The sequence below is a fragment of the Podarcis filfolensis genome, assembly GCF_964270895.1.
Source record: "Podarcis filfolensis genome assembly, chromosome: 10".
In the NCBI taxonomy this organism is placed as follows: domain Eukaryota; kingdom Metazoa; phylum Chordata; class Lepidosauria; order Squamata; family Lacertidae; genus Podarcis; species Podarcis filfolensis.
In genome coordinates this window covers 72664465-72678971 of record NC_139612.1, presented here as the reverse complement: position 1 = coordinate 72678971, position 14507 = coordinate 72664465, and the positions used below count along the sequence as shown (strand labels likewise).

Genomic DNA, 14507 nt, shown 5'->3' with positions numbered 1-14507 from the left:
AGACCCGCCTCTGGAGCGGGGGGCCAATCACAGCGGTCAGGGAGAAGGGAAGCTTGGGCGCGGGAGACACGTGTTCGAGTGCTTGTGGGAACGCGCAGGCGGGTCGGGGTCGGGCTTGGGGGCTCCGGCCAAGCTTCCGGGACTGACGGTGGGTTCAGCTTCTGCAACCCCAGTGCTTGAGATATAGAGCATGGGGTGAGGTGGGTGGGGGGCAGGGCCGGATTCAGGTTGGATGAGGCCCTCAGCTGCTGAAGGTAATGGGGCCCTTGATATGTCCAGCTGTCCTTTGCCAACAACAAATTGGCGCTGTTTTTTGGGTTGAATATATGCTATGGTCATTGATGGACCTAATAGGTATCTCAAGCCATTTGCACATCACAAAATAAGTATTTTAGCAAAGTAATTGTTGAACTGAAATACAATTAAGAAGAAGTGAATAATGAATAGTTAAATAACTTAACATGATTTTTTATTCATAACAAACTTAATAATGCATACAAATGGGCATTTGGCAATAACAAAAGTTCCTTTGGAAACACAATTTACAAAGACTCGTAATCTAGTCTCTAGAAACTTGCTATAACATGAAATCATAATTGCTGTAAATATATAATGCAAACTACTTTGTTGCTGTTGTTTAGTCGTGTCCGATTCTTTGTGACCCCCTGGACCAGAGCACGCCAGGCGCTCCTGTCTTCCACTGCCTCCCGCAGTTTGGTCAAACTCATGCTGCTAGCTTAGAGAACACTGTCCCACCATCTCGTCCTCTGTCGTCCCCTTCTCCTTGCGCCCTCCATCTTTCCCAACATCAGGGTCTTTTCCAGGGAGTCTTCTCTGCTTATGAGATGGCCAAAGTACTGGAGCCTCAGCTTCAGGATCTGTCCTTCCAGTGAGCACTCAGGGCTGATTTCCTTAAGAATGGATACGTTTGATCTTCTTGCAGTCCATGGGACTCTCAAGAGTCTCCTCCAGCACCAGAATTCAAAAGCATCCATTCTTTGGCGAGCAGCTGTCTTTATGGTCCAGCTCTCACTTCCATACATCACTACTGGGAAAACCATGCAAACTACTAATTTTTATAAATAGCAGAATGTAGGCGCCCTCTATATAGAAATGAGCAAACAAGGGATATTTTAGGGAGCAGGCTATCAGGCGGGGTCGCAAAGGAAAGTCTTCCACAACATAGTGCATAGTTTGGACTCTGGAACTCCCTGCCACAGGAGCCAGTGACAACTACCAATTCCGATTGCTTTCAAAGAGGATTAGACAAATTAATGGAGGAGGAGAGGGCTATTCAGGGCCTATGCTCTGAGGCAGCCATGCTCCTGAGTCCTAGTTTCTGGAAGCTGCAGGAGGGGAGAATTGCTCTTGCGCTCGGATCCTGCTTCCGGTTTTCCCACAGGCATCTGATCAGCCACTGTGAGAGCCAGATGCTGGACTAGATGGGCCCCCTTTGGCCCAATCCAGCAGCATGTTTTTAGGTTCTTAAATTTAGACAAACAGAAGCAGAGCAGTGCTGGTGATGGGGTGTTAAAATGTGTCTGGAATGGGTCACGTTTATCCATAAAGTCCTACCTCTCGTTTCTGTTCCTTGGGTGTCTGTTTTTAACTTCCTGATGGCTTTATTTTATGGTTTTATTGCTGTAAACCGCTTTGATATATTTTTCTTTTATAATATAGCAGTATTCAAGTCTTTTTTTATATACAAATTCTTCCCCCTGAGGTTCCTAAGGTTCGTAGCCAGAGGGGGAATTTGCCAAACTCACATGCCTTGGGGCAACAGAGAAACTGACCAGCTCCCTGCATACCATGAGAGAATTCTCTGCAATGCTTGTTCCGTGGCAGACCTGTGGTTTGGGTAGTGGGGACACCTTGGTGTGCAGGGATTTGCAAAGAGTTTCCCAGGACCTTGAAAGCACCTGCACTGGATAATCTTATTTGCCTCTTTTGAACTTCGCTGTTTTCTTCCAGATGCCCGCAAACGTGGAGATCAAGGCGCGGGTTCGGGACCGGGCAGAGCTACTAAGGAACGCTGAGCGGCTGAGCGGATCCCCAGGCTGTGTCATTCTTCAGACAGACACCTTTTTTCCTGTCCCCAACGGGCGACTGAAACTTCGGGACTTCAGGGTGAGTGAGCCAACACAGATGGGGGAATTTCCGTGCTTAGATGGAGGGTGTCTCTGAACTCTGATAATCTTCTTTCTCTAGTCAGAGCAGTGGTTCTCTTTTTTTTTTTAAATATATTTTATTAATTTTCCATACATTCGTGCCACATTAACAATTTACAATAAATTTTCCAATTTTTTGACTTCCTTCAGCTTCTCTGCCAATCATTCAAATTCTAATTTTTTAGATACACATTTCCAAATTTTGATATTACCTTTATGCTTACCCCCCTCTTATATTTTACTTTTTTGCAATATTTCTTGTTCTGTTACAGAGCTTCTTTAAATGCCACTAACGTTATTTCGTTATCACTTATACATTCCCAATAATCTGCTAATTTTTTCCAGTCCTCGATGAATCTTTGATCTCGTTGGTATCTGATCTTCCCTGTCAGTTTGTCAAGTTCTGCATAGTCCATCAGCTTCGTTCTCCATTCCTCCAACATTGGTATTTGTTCTTGTTTCCAATTCTGGGCCAGCAATATTCTTGCCGCTGTCACTGCATATTGGAAAATTTTATAATCCTTTCTGTTTATTTCATTACCAACAATTCCTAAGAGAAAAGCCTCTGGTTTCTTAACAAATGTATATTTCAACATTTTTTTCAGCTCATTATAGATCAACTCCCAGAAGCTTTTCACCTTCTTACATTCCCACTACATATGAAAAAATGTACCATCCTTTTCTTTACATTTCCAGCACTTCTTACATGTTTTGTACATTTTTGCTAGTTTAACTGGTGTGATATACCATCTATATATCATTTTCATAACATTTTCCTTTAATGCAGTGCATGCAGTAAATTTAATACTTTCATTCCATAGTTTTATCCAATCATCAAATTGTATGTTATGTCCAATATCTCTGGCCCATTTTATCATAACTGATTTAACTTCTTCGTCCTTTGTGTGCCATTCCAACAATATTTTATACATTTTGGATAGAATTTTATATTCATTATTTATTATTTCTATTTGAAATTTAGAGTCCTTCTCTGCATATCCATATTCTTTAAGATCTTTCTTAAACATTTCATTTATTTGAAAATAGTGTAGCCAATCATACACTAACTCTTTCACTTCTTCATAAGGTTTCATTTTCCATTTCCCCCCTTCTTTAATGATCAAATTTCCATATGTAGTCCAATTCTTTCTCATATTGATTTTTTTTACAGTCATAACCTCTAACGGCGACAACCAGTGTGGAGTTTTTACTTCGAGTAGGTTTTTATACCTCTCCCATATTTCTATTAACGGTCCTCTGAAAATGTGGTTTCCAAAACCTCTATGGATTTTCTTCTTTCCAGCCCATAAATACGCGTGCCATCCAAATCTATTATCAAATCCTTCCAAATCCAACAACTCTGTATTTTCTAATTTTATCCATTCCTTTAACCAACAGAGACCTGAGGCTTCATAGTACAGTTTCAAGTCTGGCAAGGCGAAGCCTCCTCTTTCTTTTGCATCGGTCAGTAATTTAAATTGAATTCTTGGCTTCTTTCCTTGCCAGATATACCTTGAAATTACTCTTTGCCATTCTTTAAAAACCCCAGTCCCCTTGATTATTGGAATCGTTTGATACAAAAACAATAGTTTTGGTAACACGCTCATCTTTATCGTTGAAATCCTTCCCCAAAATGATAATTTCATTCGTCCCCACACATCCAGATCTTTCTTTATCCCATTCCACACTGGTATGTAATTATTCTGATATAAATCTATGTTCTTGGGGGTTATCCAAATACCTAAATATTTCACCTTTTTCACCACCTCTATACCTGCTTGCTGCTGTATATTTTCAATCTTATCTGAGTCCATATTCTTGACAATTATTTTAGTCTTTTTCTTATTCAATATAAATCCTGCCACTTGACCAAATCTCTCTACCTCCATAAGTATGTTTTTCATACTTTCCAAAGGATCTTCCACCGTTATAACCAGATCATCGGCAAAGGCTTTCACCTTATATTCATTCCGGCCTACTTTAACCCCTTTTATTGCCTCATTTTCTCTTAATGATTTTAGAAAAACCTCCAGTACCATGATGAATAACAGTGGTGAAAGTGGACACCCTTGTCGTGTACCTTTAGATATCCCAATTTCCTCTGTAATCACATTATTTACAATTAGTTTAGCTTTCTGCTCCGTATAGATTGCTTTTATTCCATTGAGAAATTCCTCCCCTACCTCCATATATTCTAGACTTTTCAACATAAAATCCCAAGATATGTTATCGATAACAGAGCAGTGGTTCTCAGAATAAAAATTAGCTCGCGCCACACCAATTTTTTAAATTGATAAGAAATATGTGGGAAAACAAAAAGAAGCAACTCTTAGCAGTGCTTGATTTATAACGCAGAACACAACTTTAGAATATAATCATGGGGCATCCAGGGGTATAAAGCGACTACATAAGAACATGGATCATTCCCAAAATATAATGATAAACAAACCTCTTACGTATGTACCTTAAATATGCATACATACTCAATGAGAGGTGTGAGTGAGAATGCTTTTTTGCCGGATAATCTCATTTATATTAGGTCTAATTTGAGACAAACGAACTCTCTTCAGCTACACAAAGAAACCTTTCTCTTTTCTAATCTTTCAGATTGGTCAGAGTTGAAAATCCCTGTTCACAACAATATGACATGGAGAAATGTAGAAGAATGGTCAATGCTCTTGTGTGTATATATACACACACACACACTGTGGTACCTCAGGTTACATACGCTTCAGGTTACATACGCTTCAGGTTACATATGCTTCAGGTTACAGACTCCGCTAACCCAGAAGTATTACCTCGGGTTAAGAACTTTGCTTCAGGATGAGAACAGAAATCGTGCAGCGGCAGCAGGAGGCCCCATTAGCTAAAGTGGTGCTTCAGGTTAAGAACAGTTTCAGCTTAAGAACAGACCTCCGGAACAAATTAAGTACTTAACCCAAGGTACCATTGTGTATAGATATAGATATATGTAAAATGATACTATGCTATACTACATTGAAATATTTGAATGTTTCTTTGATTATCCTTGAATCTCCCTGCCACACCGATATGGCACACCACTCCCTTTGAGAACCACTGGGTCAGACGATAGAGCGGGTTGTTTTGTGTGTACCTACTGCACATCTCTTTTTATTGCCTCACCCACTTTCGCCCCTGGCTCCTTCCACCATTGATGCAGGTGGTGCTGTGGGTTAAACCACAGAGCCTAGGGCTTGCTGATCAGAAGGTCGGTGGTTCGAATCCCCGCGACGGAGTGAGCTCCCATTGCTCAGTCCCTGCTCCTGACAACCTAGCAGTTCAAAAGCACGTCGAAAGCAAGTGCAAGTAGATAAATAGGTACTGCTCTGGTGGGAAGGTAAACGGCGTTTCCGTGTGCTGCTCTGGTTCGCCAGAAGCGGCTTAGTCCTGCTGGCCACATGACCCGGAAGCTATACCCTGGCTCCCTTGGCCAATAAAGCGAGATGTGCGTCGCAACCCCAGAGTCGGCCACAACTGGACCTAATGGTCAGGGGTCCCTTTACCTTTACCTTACTGCACACAGGTAAACATCTCTTTTTATTGCCCCACCCACTTTTACCTCTGGCTCCACCCACCATTGACACGTGGCCCTTGAGCTTAAGACGGGTCCCCAGCCCTGGCCTTGAACTTCCAACTGCTGCCCGATTTCCCCTGCTTTATTAGACTGACCTCACAAGCGAGCCGTCAGCCTCCAGGAGACCAAAGCTCAAACTCTGCGGGTGGGTGGATAAATTATTAGACAAGAAATCTATCGTCAGTCCAAGGGTGAGGCCATTCTGGAGTTCTCTTAGCTCAGAACGGTCGAAGTCAAGAGCCTGATAACCATCTCTAGTAGTACTTTAAATCCCTTTTCAAGGATCCTTTCAGTTTCCAGAGTGCTTTGTGGACTCGTATGATTTTTCTTCCCAAAGATCTTGTGAGGGAGAGGCCAGGACCCATTTTTGCAGGTGGTGAGCTGAAAAGTCTCCGTCCCTTTTAGGTAGTGGTGATTGAAAAGCCACATTTGCAAGAGAAAGAAGGTTCTTTTTATCATATGTGGTGGTCTTGTAGTAAGGTTAAAGCTTACTGGGAAATGATGCATAATGAATTGAAAAGGATATTTAAAATAAACTTTGTAAAAAAACACCAAAAGCTTTTCTTTTGGGAATTATAAAGACAGAACTACCTAAAAGGTATAGAAATTTATTTATGTATGCGACAACAGCAGCAAGAATGTCACTCGCCCAAAAGTGGAAAGAAGCAAAAGGAAGAATGGATACAAAAACCTAGGGAATACGCAGAAATGGCGAAACTTAATGGAAGAATAGGAAATCAAGATAACAAACTTTTTATAAAAGAATGGAAATGGTTTGTTGAATATTTACAAACACACTGTAAACAGATAAGAACATAGGCAGGATTATTGTAATAACCTGCAGTTTTATAAGAATATACAGTGGTACCTCAGGTTACATATGCTTCAGGATGAGAACAGAAATTGTGCTTTGGCGGCATGGCAGCAGCAGGAGGCCCCATTTGCTAAAGTGGTGCTTCAGGTTAAGAACAGTTTCAGGTTAAGAACGGACCTCCGGAACAAATTAAGTACTTAACCCAAGGTACCACTGTATATTTAAAGTAGATGAATAAATGAATAAGTTAAGTTAATTTTGAATACGGTGGACGCTTGGGTTGCAAACGTGATCCGTGCGGGAGGCACGTTTGCAACCCGCAGCGCCATGTCTGTGCACGCGCAGGTCATGATTCGCCGCTTCTGCACATGAGCAAAGCGTGGTTTAATGCTTCTGCGCATGCATAAGTGCCAAAACCCGGAAGTAACCCGTTCCGGTACTTCTGGGTTCGGCACGGTGTGCAACCCAAAAACGCACAACCTGAAGTGTCTGTAACCCGAGGTATGACTGTATGCAGAAAATATAAAAATAAATTTAAGGAAAGAGGGGGGAAGGAAGAAATGTTAAAATGATTGTAAATTTATTGAAGTGTCTAAAATTGAAAATCATAAATAAAAAGAAAGAAAAGCCACATTTGCAAAAATGAGATTATAATAATAATAGTTTTATTATTTGTACACTGCCCCAGAGGGGGAGGGAATCCATTTGTGGCATGTTGCATTTCTTCTCAGACTGAATTCTGGGAAATAGGACGGTGCAAGGGGGAAAGAGGTTCATACTTCACATCCTGATGAATGAAAATGGTCATGCCATGAACTTCCTTTCCTCTCGGGGAGGCGGTTGTTTCATCTCCCATGGGCTGATGCCAGATCTTCTCTTCCCAGGACGGCCATGGGCAGCTGGTCTTCTACAACCGCCCTGACGCCGAAGGCCCCAAGCTCTCGCATTACGCCATCTCACCCACGGATGATCCCACCGGGCTTACGGTAATTCCTTCTGGGGTGGGAGCTGTTTCTCGCTGTGCTTTCTAAGGGCTCCTGGATGCTGCCCAGCAGCCCACCTGGATGGGGGCTCCATAATAATAATAATAATAATAATTTATTTATACCCTGCCCATCTGGCTGGGTTTCCCCAGACACTCTGGGCGGCACCCAACAGAACACTAAAATACAATAACCTATTAAACATTAAAAGCTTCCCTAAACAGGGCTGCCTTCAGATGTCTTCTAAAGGTCTGGTAGTTCTTTTTCTCTTTGACATCTGGTGGGAGGGTCTTCCACAGGGAGGGCGCCACCACTGAAAAGGCCCTCTGCCTGGTTCCCTGTAATTTGGCTTCTCACAATGAGGGAACCGCCAGAAGGCCCTTGGAGCTGGACCTCAGTGTCCGGGCAGAATGTTGGGGGTGGAGACGCTCCTTCTGGTATACAGGACCAAGGCCGTTTAGGGCTTTCAAGGTCAGCACCAACCCTTTGAATTGTGCTCGGAAACATACTGGGAGCCAATGTAGGTCTTTCAGGACCGGTGTTATGTGGTCTCAGCGGCCACTCCCAGTCCCCAGTCTAGCTGCCACATTCTGGATTAGTTGTAGTTTCTGGGTCACCTTCAAAGGTAGCCCCACGTAGAGCGCATTGCAGTAGTCCAAGCGAGAGATAACTAGAGCATGTACCACTCTGGCGAGAGAGTCTGCGGGCAGGGAGGGTCTCATCCTGCGTACCAGATGGAGCTGGTAGACAGCTGCCCTGGATACAGAATTGACTTCCACCTCCATGGACAGCTGTGAGTCCAAAATGACTCCCAGGCTGCGCACCTGGTCCGTTAGGGGCACAGTTACCCCCTCAGGAGTGGCTCCCCTTCTCTTGGAAGCTGAGCTCTTCCCATCTTGTCTCTTGAGGTCAGTCCGAGTGGACTGGCTGTTCTTTCTGCCCAGGACCCTGCATAAGAAGAGCTTGGTTTCAGAAATCAGAAACCAGGAAGAACAGAGTTTCAGTAAAGAATGGAGGAAATGTATAACTTACCTTGGAAACCACTGTAAACAGTTGAGCACTTTAGCAGGATTTGAATAACACTCGTAATGTAACAAGAACTAGGAATGCATGGGATGTTTAAAAAATTGAAGTGACTTAATATATGCAGCAGAAAAAGACTAGTGACGGAACCCACGGAGGGGTGGGGGGGGAAGTCCAGAGATTTGGTTGAATGTTTGTTTATCTTTTTGCTATTCATGATTTTGGATGCAAATTTTAATTTGTAAAACCATTTATATATATATACACACACACACACACACAGTGGACACTTGGGTTGCGAACGTGATCCGTGCGGGATGCACATTCGCAACCCGCAGCGTTCGCAACCCGCAGCGCTGCGTGTGTGCACGCGCGGGTTGCGATTCGGCACTTCTGCACATGCGCAAAGCACGGTTTAGCGCTTCTGCGCATGTGCGACCTGTGAAACCTGGAAGTAACCCGTTCTGGTACTTCCGGGTTTCGGAACATCCGTAACCTGAAAAAATGCAACCTGAAGTGTCTGTAATCTGAGGTATGACTGTGTGTGTGTGTGTGTGTGCATATAAACATAAGATGAGCCCACTGGATCAGGCCAATGGCCCAACTAGTCCAGTGTCCTGTTCTTGCAACCAGATGTCTGAGCGCAAGAGCTCTCTCCCCTCCCGTGGTTTCCAGAATCATTGCTACCTCCAGCCTTGGAGGCAGAACATAACCACCAATGCCTGGTAGCGAAGTTAGTGGCCATCCCTGCCTCCTGTGGCAGGGAGTTCCATAGTTTAGCTCTGCTTTGCACAAAGAAGGACTTCCTTTTCTCTCTCCTTGGATGGGTCCTTGGATGTCTGCGACTTCTAGTGTGAGGAGAGAGGGAGAAAAGCTTTTCTGTATCCTCTTTTCCATGCTGTACATAACTTTATAAATGTCTATTGTGTTTTATATACAGTGGTCCCTTGGTTCTCAAACTTTAATCCGTTCCGGAAGTCCATTCCAAAACCAAAGCGTTCCAAAACCAAGGCACGCTTTCCCATAGAAAGTAATGCAAAACGAATTAATCCATTCCAGACTTTTAAAAACAACCCCTAAAACAGCAATTTAACATGAATTTTACTATCTAACGAGACCATTGATTCATAAAATGAAAGCAATAATCAATGTACAGTCATACCTCGGGTTACATATGCTTCAGGTTACATACGCTTCAGGTTACAGACTCCGTTAACCCAGAAATATTACCTCAGGTTAAGAACTTTGCTTCAGGATGAGAACAAAAATCGCACAGCGGCAGCAGGAGGCCCCATTAGCTAAAGTGGTGCTTCAGGTTAAGAACAGTTTCAGGTTAAGAACGGAACGAATTAAGTACTTAACCCGAGGTAACACTGTACTGTACAATAAAATAAATAGGATGGTATTGTAAATGATAAAAATTAAAATTAATTTTTTTTCTTACCTGCACTGATGATAGTCAATGTTTCCGCAGTCACACAATCAATCAATCAGTAGCTGAACTGGGCTCCACACAGCCACAAAAACAAATTAACCAAAAAAGCCTCAAAAACAAAAACGCAAAATAAATAGCAAAAACAAAATCGCCAAACTTAATCTGAGATGCAGAGGAGGAGAGCCCTTTCCCAGCTCTGCTCCCTTGAGAGCCTTTAAACGGGTCCAAACTCAGGACCTTTCGTGTGGCATGCGCAGGCTGGTTGGTAGACCTGGTGGAGAACCTGATATGTGCATGTGTGAATGCTGCTCTCCCTCTGCCTGACCCCCACTTGGTCTTCCCCTTGCAGGCTGTGCTGTCCCAGGCCCTTGGGGTGCAGGGGACAGTGAAGAAGGAGCGGCGCCTCTACCTGGTGGGCCAGACCCGTGTCCATGTGGACCGCGTGGAAGGGCTGGGCGACTTCATGGAGCTGGAGGTGAGGGTAGCTGGGGGTGCGTTGCGCCTTTGGGGATCTTCCCAGCAGACTTCCCAGGTGCTAGGTCAGCCGGTGGACGTGAAATTTGGCCCTGGAGGGAGGCATTGGCCAGACAAGAGGCTTGGGAGTTGAGACCGAAGGCAGGATTTGGCCTGGAGAAAGGAGCAAAGCGGAATAAAGGCCCAGTGGGATCTGGATGCACCAGGGGAGAGGAATCTGGTCAAGGTAGCAGATCCGAGGGGAGGTGGAAGAAATCTAGGCAGGTCAAGGGGGACTGAACAGAAGTGCAGGCAGAGTTCTTCCAGCTTTTTTTGGCAAGGGATGCGAGGACACCAGAAGCCAAGAAACCAAATCAAAACGTCTTGCTAAATTGGGTTCTAGTTATGGAGTTTGGCAGAGTCCTCTACAGTGAAGGAAAAAGGTATTTGATCCCCTGCTAAATTTGCCCGTTTGCCTTCTGACAAAGAAATTACCAGTCCATAATTTTAATGGTAGGTTTATTGTAGCTGCGAGAGACAGAATAACGACAGGAAAAACCCCAGAAACCCAGAAGACAAAAGCCAGAGATTGATGTGCATTATAATGAGTGAAATCAGTATTTGATCCCTTTTGCAAAAGACGACTTAGTACTTGGTGGCAAAACCCTTGTTGGCAATTACAGAGGTCAGACATTTCTTGTAGGTGGCCACCAGGTTTGCACACATCTCAGGAGGTATTTTGTCCCACTCCTCTTTGCAGATCCTCTCCAAGTCAGTAAGATTTCGAGGCTGATGTGTAGCTACTCGAACCTTCAGTTCCCTCCACAGATTTTCGATGGGATTAAGGTCTGGAGACGGGCTAGGCCACTCCAGGACCTTAATGTGCTTCTTCTAAAGCCACTCCTTTGTTGCCTTGGCCATGCGTTTTGGGTCATTGTCATGCTGGAATATCCATCCTCGACCCATTTTCAATGCCCTGGCTGAGGGAAGGAGGTGCTCACCCAAGATTTGACGATACATGGTCCCGTCCATCGTCCCTTCAATGCAGTGAAGGTTTCCTGTCCCCTTAGCAGAAAAACACCCCAAAACATAATATGTCCCCCTCCATGTTTGATGGTGGTGATGGTGTTCTTGGGGTCATAGGCAGCATTCCTCCTCCTCCAAACACGGCAAGTTGCGTTGATGCCAAAGAGCTTGATTTAAGTCTCATCTGACCACAACACTTTCACCCACTTCTCCTCTTGGTCATTCAGATGTGCATTGGCAAACTGCAGACAGGCCTGTACATGTGCTGTCTTGAGCAAGGGAACTTTGCGGGCTCTACAAGATCTCAGTCCTTCACAGCGTAGTGTGTTACCAACTGTTTTCATGGTGACTATGGCCCCAGCTGCCCTGAGATCATTGACAAGTCCCCCCCCCCCCCCGTGTAGCTCTGGGCTGCTTCATCACCGTTCTCCTGATCATTGCAGCTCCATGAGATGAGATCTTGCATGGAGCCCTAGACTGAGGGAGGTTGGCAGTTCTTTTGTGTTTGCGAATTATTGCACCAACTGTTGTCACCTTCTCACCAAGCTGCTTGGCAATAGTCTTGTAGCCCAGTCCAGCCTTGTGCAGGTCTACAATCTTGTCCCTGGCATCCTTGGACAGCTCTTTGGTCTTGGTCATGGTGGCTGCTTTGGAATCTGCTGGACTGATTGCTTCTGTCGACAGGTGTCTTTTGTACAGGTACTGTAACGAGCTGGGATTACAGACAAGACCTCTCTCTTACAGCAGGTGCTTCTAATCTCAGCTCGTTACATACAGTGAAGATACCAGGTAGCCTGACATCTGGCTGGTTGATAGGGGATCAAATACTGATTTCACTCATTATAATGCACATCAATCTCTGACTTTTGTCTTCTGGGTTTTGGGGTTTTTTCCTGTTGTTATTCTGTCTCTCACAGCTACAATAAACCTACCATTAAAATTATGGACTGGTCATTTCTTTGTCAGAGGACAAACGGGCAAATTAAGCAGGGGATCAAATACTTCCCCCGCCCCTCACTGTATATTTTCTCTGTAGAAGGCAGACAGGTGAGGGGGCAGCACAGGGGTACCTCCTGTTTAATCGCTGCAGCTCCCTGCCAAGACCTGATGAGGCCCCATCCAGAACCACCCTACCAGGACTGCAGCAGACTCTGCTTTGAAGATGGACACGCACACTCAGAATGGGCTTCCATCTAGGTTTCCCACCTCACTGGTAGACCAGCCCATTCGACTCCCCCAAGGGATCTCCCCCTAGTGCGGCAAACACAGAAGACGTCCCAACAACACGTTACGTGGAATCGTCTTTGCAGCCACCATCCAACTTGGATGGCTTTTAAAATATATATATATATATATATATATATATATATATTATTTTATTAACTTAAAACATATACATATACATTTACACAATACACATACACAACACACTACCTTATTTTCATAGAATAAAACATACCTACATTACTCTATATAATACCTACCTATACTGTACATATCAACATACCCACACACCTATCCCACACGGACACCCACCACGTGACTTGACTTCCAGCCCTTCTTGTTATGCTATTTTATTTTTCCAAGTAGCCTAAACGCATTTCATTATTTCTTTAATCTCTACTTCTATCTTGACTTTACTCTCCTTTCACTCTAATCATTTTCTGGATTCACTCAGTATCTGTCAGAAATTCTACTTTTCCCACATAAATTTTGATGTGTTCCTTAAAGATAGCCCACTCCTTATTCACTTTTTGTACCGTATCTCCTCTTATCCTCCCTGTTAGTTCGGCAATATGGAAGTATTCCATTATTTTAGATAACCAGTCTGTTTTAGTTGGGGCGCTGCTGCTTTTCCAATTTTTGGCAATCAGTAACCTTGCCGCTGTAGCTGCATACATAAATATTGGTCTGACCGTTTTTTTTATTTCCTCTGACATGATACCTAGGAGAAAGGATTCTAGTTTTCTAGCTTGCAGCTTTCAAAAGCAAGAACCGATAACTTGGATGGCTTTCAAAGAGGGTTGGAGAAATTCATGGAGCGGGAGAGGGATGGCTACAAGCTAGGAGAGATAGACTCTGCCTCCATGGCTGGAGGCAGTAAATGCTTCCGAATTCCAGAGCTGCTCTTGTGCTCAAACTGTGCTTGTGGGTTTCCCTTTGGGGCATCAGGCTGGCCACCGTGAGAGCAGGATGGTGGACTGGAAGGGCCCTTGGCCTGGCCCAGCCGGCTCTTCTTAGGTTCTCTTCCTTCCCCGTAGGTGGTTCTTCAGGAACAACAGAGCCCCCAGGATGGCGAAGAGGTGGCCCGGCAGCTGATGAAGGAGCTGGGTGTTCACCAGGAGGACCTTCTGGCAGGGGCCTACCTGGACCTCCTGCTGGCGGGAGGAGAGCCTCGCCCCTGACGCTGGACCTTCCTGGCCCATTTGAAGGTCCTCTTTCGGGATTGTGTCTCCTTATCTGCTAGATAAACAAATCAAAACACAACAGGTGCAAGAAGGGATGGAAACTGAGCTCGGCTCAGCAGAGAAGGTGGCTTCTTTTCACATCTGCAGTTCATCTCACCTCCGTGGTCCAGACTTGGTCTTAAATAAAGTCCAAAATCTACTCCAGCTTCAAATGGACTGAAAAGCCCAGAGCTCATAGCTGTGTTGCCTTTTGTAGTGCGACTCATGCAACACATTGGCGATTAATATACTGTAATGGTTATAGGTAGGGGTTGCTAGTGCGTAAGTTGCCGCCACTCCTGGCTAGGTTGCCTGGTTAAACCTTTTCTGTCTGGACAGCCCTTCACTTCGTGGCTGTTTCAGTCACTAGCAGAATCCGTCAGTGGGCGTTTCTTGAACCTCTTCCAGCACAGAAGTTCTTTGACGCCAAGTCTCCGCCTACTCTCCCTGCGCGGAAGTCTTCTGCGCAGGGTGGGTGTGGGCAGCGGAGGACCCGTGCTCTCCCCGCTGGTCTCCGGCGAGGAGTCCTGGAGCCCCCTCGCCAATTCCCCCATCTGCCCCCC

At 44.7% G+C, this 14507-nt stretch overlaps 1 protein-coding gene and 1 long non-coding RNA gene across 2 annotated transcripts in view; both read left to right on the top strand.

Annotated features, from left to right (window-relative positions):
• Positions 1–14189, top strand: LOC310743103 (uncharacterized protein). The gene is made up of 5 exons (XM_083573215.1): positions 1–148; positions 1972–2127; positions 7462–7563; positions 10368–10493; positions 13759–14189. Exons 2-5 carry the CDS (start codon positions 1972–1974, stop codon positions 13900–13902), a joined length of 528 nt encoding a protein of 175 aa, XP_083429341.1. The 5' UTR covers positions 1–148; the 3' UTR covers positions 13903–14189.
• The window catches only part of LOC310743176, a 117521-nt gene that overhangs the window by 97407 nt on the left and 5607 nt on the right, over positions 1–14507 (top strand). The gene's annotated exons all lie outside the window — the stretch shown is intronic.